The sequence below is a fragment of the Trifolium pratense genome, linkage group LG3, assembly GCF_020283565.1.
Source record: "Trifolium pratense cultivar HEN17-A07 linkage group LG3, ARS_RC_1.1, whole genome shotgun sequence".
In the NCBI taxonomy this organism is placed as follows: domain Eukaryota; kingdom Viridiplantae; phylum Streptophyta; class Magnoliopsida; order Fabales; family Fabaceae; genus Trifolium; species Trifolium pratense.
The window spans coordinates 10,992,774-11,002,736 of record NC_060061.1 but is presented as its reverse complement, the minus strand read 5'-3'; the positions used below and the strand labels follow the sequence as shown (position 1 = coordinate 11,002,736).

The following is a 9,963-nucleotide window of genomic DNA, read 5'->3' as shown; positions in this document are numbered from 1 at the left end:
GACTTAATTAAAGATTATATGTTTATTTTGTTTTAAATTTTAAAAAAAGAACATAATAACCGGTAAAAAAAAACAGAAAACAAGATATGCACTATTTTTCGGTACAAGGATATGCACTATTTTTTAACTTTATCCAATAACAATTATGTTTTATTGATAAATCACTTTGACACAATAAATTATTGATTATAATTTATATGTGATGTTTCTATCTCCTGAAATAAATAAGATAAAAAAGCATATCTATTTTTTTTTTTACTAAAGAAAAAAACATATCTATTAAACTCCTAAAATAAGCACAGTATCTTGTAAAAAAAAAAAAGTACAGTATCAATCTAAAATATTTTCCTTTTTTCACAAGACAAGATCTCAACCTAAAAATTAAAATCTAATCTAATTAAAATAAAAAAAAAACAAAATCATACACATATAAAGCCAAAATCGAAACATCAAAAACCATTGATTTGTATTTTTCCAATCGGATCCACCGACGAAAAAAGTGACCGGAGAATGGCCGGGGTTTCTCTCCAGTGCGGTGATTGTGGCGCTCTGTTGAAATCAGTAGAAGAAGCTCAAGAACACGCTGAACTCACTTCACACTCCAATTTCGCTGAATCCACAGAACCCGTTCTCAATCTCGTCTGCACCACTTGCTCCAAACCCTGCCGATCCAAAACCGTTAGTCCCACCCCCAATTCTTATTATAAAACCTAATCCTTCCAATTATTCATAAAGTTTCAATTTTTCCAATTCGATTGATATAAATTAACTTTTTTTTGATATTTTAGGGTTTAATTTGATTATTTTGATTGAAAATTTGAATCCGATTAACTGAATTACGTTACTGTTTGATAATATAGGAGAGTGATTTACACACTAAGAGAACAGGGCACACTGAGTTTGTTGATAAGACTTCGGAAACAGCGAAATCAATAAGTTTAGAGGTTCCTAAGGGGGGTTCAGAATCACAAGAGGGTGGAACTAGTGATCAAAATGAAGGTGATGGTTTTTTAAATAAGCTTAGTGGTTATTTTGGTTGAATATGTGTATCTAGTTTATTCATTATTGATTTGCTTTTAATATTGTAAAATACAGAATTGGTTGTTCCTGAAGTTGATAAGAAGTTGCTTGAGGAACTTGAATCAATGGGCTTTTCTACAGCTCGTGCAACAAGGGCACTTCACTTTTCCGGTAAATTTACATGCACTCGCAGTTTTTGAACATACTTGTATTGTATGGAGTATTCTATATGGGTTTGTATTACTGATCATCACTGTTCTATAGAGCATTCATGAAATTTGAGATTAATATTTGTTTTACTAGTACTAGTATGATAGTATCATCAACATTGATCGTTATTATGCCAAAGAGCATCAGTTTCTGCTGTTTGAAGGATATTTAAAAAGAGCATTTTTTTATCCTATTGGTTGGGGTTGGGTTCGCAAATAATAGAATATTAAGTAGATAATTTGGTATTCATGCATGATGAATAAAATCGGAGTAATAAATTATCAGTTGCAAATCCTAATTTTTATTGTTCATATGTTAAAGTAGATGGATCTAGGATACATGTAGTACACAGTTATTAATTTATAAGGTTTTTTCAATACATTATTTTATGTTATCTATATGGGCATTGATAATTAATTAATTAATTAATTATGTACTCTTTAGAATATTGAACTTAGGCTTCTCTCTTATTACAGGTAATGCTAGCCTCGAGGCTGCTGTAACTTGGATAGAAAACCATGAGAATACGCCTGACATAGATGAGATGCCCTTGGTACAGCAATTCTGTTTATTCATTCAGCTTTTTGTTATTTTATTGCGCATGCACTGTTTCATAAGCTGTATATGTTGATTTGGCAAACTTCAGTAAAAATAAGAAGACTAGTTCACATTATGAATAAATACAGTGTAATTAAGTTGCAATCTCTACCTTCTGACCCGATGGTTGACTCAGGTACCTGCTGTCAGTAAAGCTCAAGCTTCCAAACCCTCTCTTACCCCAGAAGAAACAAATGCCATACTAAAGGAACTAAGGTATGAAACTGAATGCAAAATAAGTTTCACGTTGTGGGCCAAATTATAAAGCTGTTTTAGACTTTGAATTTATTGTGGCAAAAGATTGGGGAATAATTTTAAACATGCATTGGTTGAAGTAAAGTGATATGTCTAATGGTAATCTCTTATAAGAAAAAAGAAGCAATTATTGTTGAGGCATTCTGGTAATTATTTCTAAAGTAGCTTAGGGCAACACAGTGAACACTTGACATTGATGTACATGTATTACACCTGTTTTATGGATGGTCTTTGTAATGCATCTGCAGATTTCAGTGTTCTCTATCATTGCGATGTGGGTTATTTATACGCCCTAAATATACAACAGGATTAGTGATGGTTGAATCCATGACCATATATTTTGTTGTGGGAATAATGAATTTATGTTCCTTTAATGTTTTTATGTTTAGTTTTTTAAAACCTCAGTCACTCAAAGTGCATGTCGTGTAGTATTTTCCTAAAATAACATATGCCTGTATATCTTGTAGTTTTTAAAGCCAATTTATTCTTACTAGTCTTTGTAGTTATTGAACTTTTTGAGTTATAATCTTAAGGGAGAAAGCTCGTAAGAAGAAAGAAGAAGAAGAGAAGAGAATGGAGAGAGAAAGAGAAAAGGTATTTTGCAAACTCATGAGTAAGAGGACCATAACTTGTTTAAAATACGCAAAGATCGTAATATCGTTGTATGAATTTCAAGCTGCCATATGCATGGTTTGCCCTAAATATTTGGGAAGCAATTGACTTCATCTTTGTTTTCTTATTCAGGAGAGAATTCGAGTTGGCAAGGAGTTGCTTGAAGCAAAGAGGATTGAAGAAGACAATGAGAGAAAACGGTACGACTCACCTATTTGTCACCCATCCTATGTTTTAATTTGAAACCTCCCAGCTACAACAGAATTCTGCTTCCTTTTGCAGGTTGTTAGCTTTGAGAAAAGCAGAGAAAGAGGAAGAGAGAAGGGCTAGAGAGAAAATCAGGCAAAAGCTGGAAGAAGACAAGGTTTATACTTTTTTTAATTGTTTTGTTATTTTTGACTTCCGAATATGTTTATCATCTTTCTCAATACATCAGAAGTAGAATTCCCAGATAACTATTCAGGCCATAAGAACATTTTTTAAAGAGTATATGACTATATTTAATCCTACGCTTGTCATTTGGCTGTTATTGGATACCAATAGGCAATGGTACTTTTTGGGATATTTATTCCAATTTTTTTAATCCAAATTTTGACATTTGGCCGTAATTGGATACCAACAGGCAATGACACTTTTTGGGATTTTTGTTTCAAATTTTTTCCCAAGGTAATCTACCTTGAAAATATTATTATGGACCCAAAGACAATGAAAGTTGGCTGGGAAGGGAGGTTCTGATTCATTATAAAAAAACTGTCGAAGAAAAGCAATATTGGAGCCTCCTATCATAGTATTACTATTGATGGATGAGGAGCTTTAGAGTACTTTAGTCCAATTTTTTAGGGATACTTGTGGAGCAATTTTAACAAGATGGCACAACAAATTAAACATCTGTTATTGGGGGAGCAGAACTAAGTCACTTTATTTCTCAATCATGACAGGCGGAAAGAAGGCGAAAACTTGGATTGCCTGCAGAGGAGCCTTCAACTGTCAAACCTTCAACTGTTGTAGAGGAGAAAAAGGTATTATCTTGCCCAGAAATGGTGGTGTTTTTTATGCCATGCCTATTTATTTGAAATTTTCAAATTTCTGCATGCAGAGTTTCCTACCAATTAGACCTGCCACCAAAACCGAGCAAATGAGAGAGTGCTTGCGTTCTCTAAAGCAGAACCATAAGGTACATTTACATTGTCACTTGCTGTGAATTCTGTGGTTCATCTGCATACTGATAATTCTCAGATAATGTTTGTGAAACAGCATTTTCTGCTTAAATATTGTTACCCCTTTGCATGTTTACATGTTTGATGTATTATTGGAGCAGGAGGATGATGCCAGAGTGAAGAAAGCATTCCAAACTCTTCTAACTTATGTGGGGAATGTTGCCAGAAATCCCAATGAAGAAAAATTCAGGAAGATTCGTCTTAGTAACGCAGCTTTTCAGGTAAGATGGTGCACTTTGTAATTTTGGAATTTTCAGAGAATTCAGTGTAGTTACTAATACATAGGGAAGAAAAAAAAGAATCTTACTCAACCAGAAAAAAGAAAAGATCAAGTCTGATCAATAGTCTGAAATTCGGGATGGGCATTATAACAGAGTTTGGGACCTTCGAGTCATCAAATTATTGTCGGGTGTAGGTAGAATTCTGCATCCACCACATGGATCCAAAAGTTATACTATCAGTATCAGGTTTATCAGTTTCAGTAGTTTTTAGTTGACATAGGTTCGACTTTTTGTCATTGTAATACTCAATTGTGTATAGTATTTCTCTTGTCTAAAACTACGTCAGGGTAAGATGTTATTGTATGCTTATGAATATATTTACATGCATATAAATAATTCAAATACTGTATGTTAATAAGCCCATGTCGTCGTTGTGTTTACAGGAAAGAGTTGGTGCTTTGAAGGGAGGCATTGAATTCCTTGAAATCTGCGGGTTTGAGAAGATCGATGGTGGTGAAGTTTTGTTTTTGCCCAGGGACAAGGTTGATATTGCAGTCCTGAATTCAGCTGGATCTGAACTCGACTCTGCAATAAAGAATCCCTTTTTTGGAGTTCTTTAGTCGATGCAATTGTAACTTTAAAAGGCTTAACAAATTATAGTTTGGTGTTTTAAGACGAAGTGCTTTATTTGTTCATGAAACTGTTCTTTTTCATAGCTTAAAGGGTTTCAAACATATTTGTCTCTGTCATAATAGCTTTTTGCAGTTTTAGCTGTTTTTAAGCTTGGGATATTTGAAGCAGTTTAAGCTTAATATTGAGAGGTGTATATCTAAACTATTTCAGGGAATAAGTTATTGCCAAGAATATATATAGTCAGTAATCTTTGAGACAATTTTTTTTTTTTCCAAGTCTTGGTAGTCTGTCAATATAGGACAGGAATTGATTTGGCAATCTAATCTAATTTTGGACGTAATTCATAGCAATACACAAAATTTATCAGTATCTTTTGGCACATCAAAATTTATCATTCATATTTCAACTTCCTTGCTTATATTGATAATGATAATACAGAGTTATTAGAAGTTAATCTATCAGTATCTTTTATTAAAAAGCACACATCATAATAGCAATATTTGTTTGCAAGTCGCCAACAGAAGAAGCCAAGTTGGTGAACTTGATTCTCACGTAGTTGGGATTGACACCAACGTTACAACATAAAAAAACAAAACTGAAATACAAATTTTTACGATGACATTTTTGCAGTAAGCCACTAGGTTTAGTCTAGTGGCGAGTGATTTGGATAGTATGTATGATTCAATTTTGGATGTTGAAATAACATTCTATACATAATAATTTGGGTTATTAAGCTTGTCTCTCAATTTTCTTCTTTAATTTCTCATAATTAGCAGCTATATATAATCAATAATCAATTTTAAAAAAAGAAAAGAAAAAGAGAAGCAAAAAAGAAAGCAAAAGCTGCTTCTATTCTCACACACCACACTGACTATATAATATTTTTCTCTTTTCTGCTCAACACTTCTCTTCTTCTTTCCTCCACTCCCTCTCTTCCTTTACCAAAGCAAAACAATACCTTAATATAACAACATTCATTCTTCAATGGCATCATCAACATTCTTGTTGTTATTGTTAACCATTACTATGGTAATGATGAATGTGAATGGTCAACAAGTTGGTAGTGCAAGTTGGTGTGTTGTGAGAAGTGATGCAAGCTTCAATGCATTACAAACAGCATTAGATTATGCATGTGGAGCAGGTGCTGATTGTCTTCCTCTTCAACCAGATGGACTGTGTTTTCTCCCTAATACTATTCAAGCTCATGCTTCTTATGCATTCAATAGTTACTATCAAAAAAGAGCTAGAGCCCCTGGTTCTTGTGAATTTTCTGGCACTGCTACCATTGCTCAAACCGATCCAAGTAACCATTCTTTCTTTCATTCGTCGGTTTCTGTATTATCCTTATACATTTTTTTCTTCCGTAGACGAAATGACAAACACCTAAGTGAAAATGTTCGGTTTAACAATGTCGAGCTAGACTTATTAATTTTATTTTAGTTATCTATTACTTTGATCTCATTGATTAATTTTTTTACTCATTTTTTGTGTGTGTAGGTTATGGATCTTGTGTGTACCCTTCTTCTACAAGGTATGTCATTTGTATATTATTATTATTACTTTAATATATGGTTTTCATTTTAAAGTGAAACTACATTCCTTGATATTGAAGTAAATGGATTTTATTCTCAATCAAGCTCAATTTTATTTGTTTATTTGTTATCCTTTCACTTTGGTGACTTTTCTGTTGTCTGATCCTAATGGCTTACCAAATAAGATAGGGGTAGAAAGAAACTAGGTAGAAATGGAAGTTTCACTGTTTTGTGTTTTTGAGAGTGTGTGTCATTGGAGCTTAGGTTAGGATGTGAGTGAGCTGTTGAATAGGAAATAGGAGAGGGGACCTAGGGATCTCAACGGTTCCGTGGAGTGTGAATACGATCCTTATCCCGCGGGAAAGGATTTCACACTGTTACAGCACCGTCTTGTAACAGATTTGGACCGTTTGATTTTAAATCGACAGTTCATATTGTTTTGTCGTGTAAAACTGTGTATGTAATATTAACCGAATATATTGCGGGAAACTGTGTCAAATAATCACTGGTATTTTAATTTTCTACCATCATCACATCACATGAGACCACAGGCTCTTTGTTTGTGTCCCGTTTGTTTTTGTTCAAATTTTCAAAATCTTGGATTGCATAATTTGGTCATACTATTTGACTGACAAACACTGATCCTGATGGCTACTTTCCAGACCCTTTGTAATTAGACCGTTGGATGAGTCTCCCTGTCTCAGTCCATCCAACGGCTGAGATTCAGCTTTGATTGTGATTTTCACTTTTACAGTGCTAAAGTAACAACTTATGTGAAAATGTCATCATGTTGAGTTGTTGTTATCTCTCTCTCTCTCTCTCTCTGATGCCCAAAATTGACCCATCTTTCTTACCTTACACTTTTGTGTATCACTACTACTACACCTTCCTCAGTAGACCTCTCTAGTTATCCAAAATAGTGAAAGTTACTAGTAAAAAGTAAAAACTTCAAAATCTTGGTAATAATATGTGCCAACTTTATTTTCATGATTTAAAAAATATCATTATTGCTTGTGATTGAATCATTGTTTGTAATGTGTTTGATGCCTCAGACATGACAAAATAATGTGCCATGCCATGTGGTCACATACCTACCTACATGGTTATATAAAAGTTCAATATTGTACCACTTTTGTTTCACATGGTAGCACCATTTTCTTTATTCTGTTTTAGCTTAAAATTTTGTATTGATCCTTAAATAGCAATGAGTAAATGAACAAGGATAACTAACTAACTAACTTTAAGCTGGTTTTTGAAAATTAATTTTTGTGCTAAGCCACGAGAATATGGTTATCAATATCTTATGATAATCGATATGAGCCGTTGTCCATATCTATTTTAGACACGATCATCGCAAATCATTTTGATCAATCATAACTTGCCCCTTAAAACTTTGAGTATCCAACTGCTTTTTTGTCGTTTGAGTTATGATTTGAATCGCAAATTATATTGAGCAATGTATGCAAAAATAGTCTGTGTTTTTACTATGCTTCGCAAATTATCTTAACTAAATGTCACTTTATCGTACATCTTATGATTCATAATAAGATTCGATACATAATTAATTCAATACATGTTACAATTCTAATTAGTCGAATCTAACGGTTAACTATTTCATTTCTCATAATGTTTTTAGTGGTGCTGGAGGACCATATACACCAACCACATCAGTTCCAATGACCAATCCAAACATGTCATCACCTGCAACTTCAGCACCTATCTTTGGTGGCTTATCACCAGGACTAAGCTCTCCATTCAATGACAATTCTAGAGCATCTTCAAAGGAACTAGCCACATGGTTTTTACTTTTCTTTTCTTCCTCTCTTCTCATTCTCTCTATTATATCTTAATATGATCTTGAGGAGGCTAATTGCAGTTTTGTCACAAGTTAAAGGCAAGCCTTTTGTTGTTTATAACTTTGCTTAATGCAAATGCTTCTTATACACTCCAATGTATAAGTAAGGTTATGAACAAGTTAAACATGATTTGGATCCGTAACGTGCAGCAGTTGTAGAGACCGTTAGATCTAGTAAGAGCTAGGGTTGTAGCAAGGCCTTTGATGATCATGCTGAGATTCTTGATTTATATAGGGCTCAAATTTATTTAAATAGCTCAATTTATTTGTTCCCTTTGCAAAATGTACTAGGTTTAAAAACAGTGCAATATCATTAGCATATAAATGAATTTATTTAATTTGGTTTCTCTTGATCTTATGATTTAATTCGGTTTCTATATTCGTGCATCGACCCATAAAAGATTGAAGATGACATTGTTCGTGCATGTACAAAGATACCTTGCGAGCTAAGAAAAGCACTATGTACAACCATTAATGTGTTTAGAAGTGAAAGCACTATGAATGTTGCATCTCACAAATTATTATAAGATAAAAACTTATATCTTGGTTGATCAAACACCGTATGATTTTAGTTCTCATAAAATGAGCGAATTTTAATTTGGTTCCTCCAGATATTTTAAAATGATTCAAATATTTAATCCAAAAATTAATTAAGTGGGTATTGAAATTCATACTTGGATCAATGGAGACAACATTTGCACTACCAGCAAAATCACAAGTACCATTAGCTTGCTTCTTGATCTGATAATAGCTATTGAAAGCATATGAAGCATGACTTTGGAGTGTGTTTGGATTATAACAGCTTCCAGTAAGTTGAATAGGCTCATAATCAGCTCCAGCTACAGGTCCACAAGCATAATTTAAAGCATCAATAAGTTGTTTTGTAGTAGCTTCACTCTTAGCAACACACCACGTTTTATCTCCTCTTACAATCATCACATTCATCAAAATCATGGTTGTCACAAAGGTTAACATGAACATTACTGAAAATAGCTTTGATGGGGCCATTGTAGGAATATATCAAAATAAGTTGTGGAATGGTTACTCTTTTCTTAATTATTATGAGGTGATTTTAATTTGTTTTTATCTATTTTGCTCTATATATTAGAGTATATATAAATAGAACATGATATGAAATTATTAAAGTAAAAAAGATTTTCAACATAAAATATTTAATATTTAACAAAATAATCAATCAAAACCAATTTTTTTAAATTAAAATTCTTCCTTTTTATAATATTTTTTTCTTTCTATAAAACATATTTTGTAAAAAACAGTCTGCTACATAAAGAGCAAATCTTAAAAAAATTTCATCACCCACCTCTCATGATTTTTTTTTTTTAATGAAAAATAGTTCAAAAGTGTGAACCATTCCTTCACCCCCAAGAAAATATATGAACAAGTGAATTAAAAAAAAAAACAAAAGAAGAGATTTCAATTTATAGAATTATATGGTGTGTGTGATTGATCAATACTATGTCACATCCGCTTCGGTGTTCAATCAAAATATGGTCTTGAACGATGGCCAAATTTTTATAAGGTTCACTAGTTAAGGTGTAAATTGAGTTCACACACTAAGTATCGAATTGTATTTTTTCATAATATTTTCATTCACGGGGAGCATGACTTTCATTCACGGGGAGCATGGCGAGTGCAATCGTCTGAATAGCAAGTGAAGAAAATAACCCAACTTTATTTTTTTATTCCTAAAATAGGGTGTAACTTATTTTTATTATGTTTTTTTAGCACCAAATATTATATCGACATAAAATTCATATTAAAATACTTGCAACTAGCTTTGCAAACATCAA

The 9,963-nt window shown here is 32.8% G+C and overlaps 3 protein-coding genes across 3 annotated transcripts; 2 read left to right on the top strand and 1 right to left on the bottom strand.

Moving 5' to 3' along the window:
- Positions 1 to 388: 388 nt before the first annotated feature.
- On the top strand, positions 389 to 5,024 carry LOC123914192 (UBX domain-containing protein 1). The gene is made up of 12 exons (XM_045965232.1): positions 389 to 678; positions 861 to 999; positions 1,096 to 1,191; positions 1,707 to 1,783; positions 1,964 to 2,043; positions 2,616 to 2,676; positions 2,827 to 2,894; positions 2,977 to 3,058; positions 3,633 to 3,713; positions 3,791 to 3,868; positions 4,013 to 4,132; positions 4,576 to 5,024. Exons 1-12 carry the CDS (start codon positions 511 to 513, stop codon positions 4,750 to 4,752), a joined length of 1,227 nt encoding a protein of 408 aa, XP_045821188.1. The 5' UTR covers positions 389 to 510; the 3' UTR covers positions 4,753 to 5,024.
- Positions 5,025 to 5,568: 544 nt separating this feature from the next.
- On the top strand, positions 5,569 to 8,526 carry LOC123914193 (PLASMODESMATA CALLOSE-BINDING PROTEIN 1-like). The gene is made up of 3 exons (XM_045965233.1): positions 5,569 to 6,068; positions 6,263 to 6,296; positions 7,934 to 8,526. The coding sequence occupies exons 1-3, from the start codon at positions 5,750 to 5,752 to the stop codon at positions 8,145 to 8,147; spliced, it is 567 nt and encodes a 188-aa protein (XP_045821189.1). The 5' UTR covers positions 5,569 to 5,749; the 3' UTR covers positions 8,148 to 8,526.
- Positions 8,415 to 9,160, bottom strand: LOC123914575 (PLASMODESMATA CALLOSE-BINDING PROTEIN 3-like). The gene is made up of 2 exons (XM_045965777.1): positions 8,827 to 9,160; positions 8,415 to 8,425 (listed from the first exon to the last, which is right to left on the bottom strand). Exons 1-2 carry the CDS (start codon positions 9,158 to 9,160, stop codon positions 8,415 to 8,417), a joined length of 345 nt encoding a protein of 114 aa, XP_045821733.1.
- Positions 9,161 to 9,963: the final 803 nt, after the last annotated feature.

Coding starts and splice junctions, on each gene's coding strand:
- LOC123914575 (XM_045965777.1), bottom strand. CDS start 9,160: ATGGCCCCATCAAAGCTATTTTCAGTAATGTTCATGTTAACCTTTGTG.
- LOC123914193 (XM_045965233.1), top strand. CDS start 5,750: ATGGCATCATCAACATTCTTGTTGTTATTGTTAACCATTACTATGGTA. Junction 6,069..6,262: donor CATTGCTCAAACCGATCCAA/GTAACCATTCTT, acceptor TTGTGTGTGTAG/GTTATGGATCTTGTGTGTAC. Junction 6,297..7,933: donor GTGTACCCTTCTTCTACAAG/GTATGTCATTTG, acceptor TAATGTTTTTAG/TGGTGCTGGAGGACCATATA.
- LOC123914192 (XM_045965232.1), top strand. CDS start 511: ATGGCCGGGGTTTCTCTCCAGTGCGGTGATTGTGGCGCTCTGTTGAAA. Junction 1,192..1,706: donor AAGGGCACTTCACTTTTCCG/GTAAATTTACAT, acceptor CTCTTATTACAG/GTAATGCTAGCCTCGAGGCT. Junction 3,714..3,790: donor CTGTTGTAGAGGAGAAAAAG/GTATTATCTTGC, acceptor TTCTGCATGCAG/AGTTTCCTACCAATTAGACC.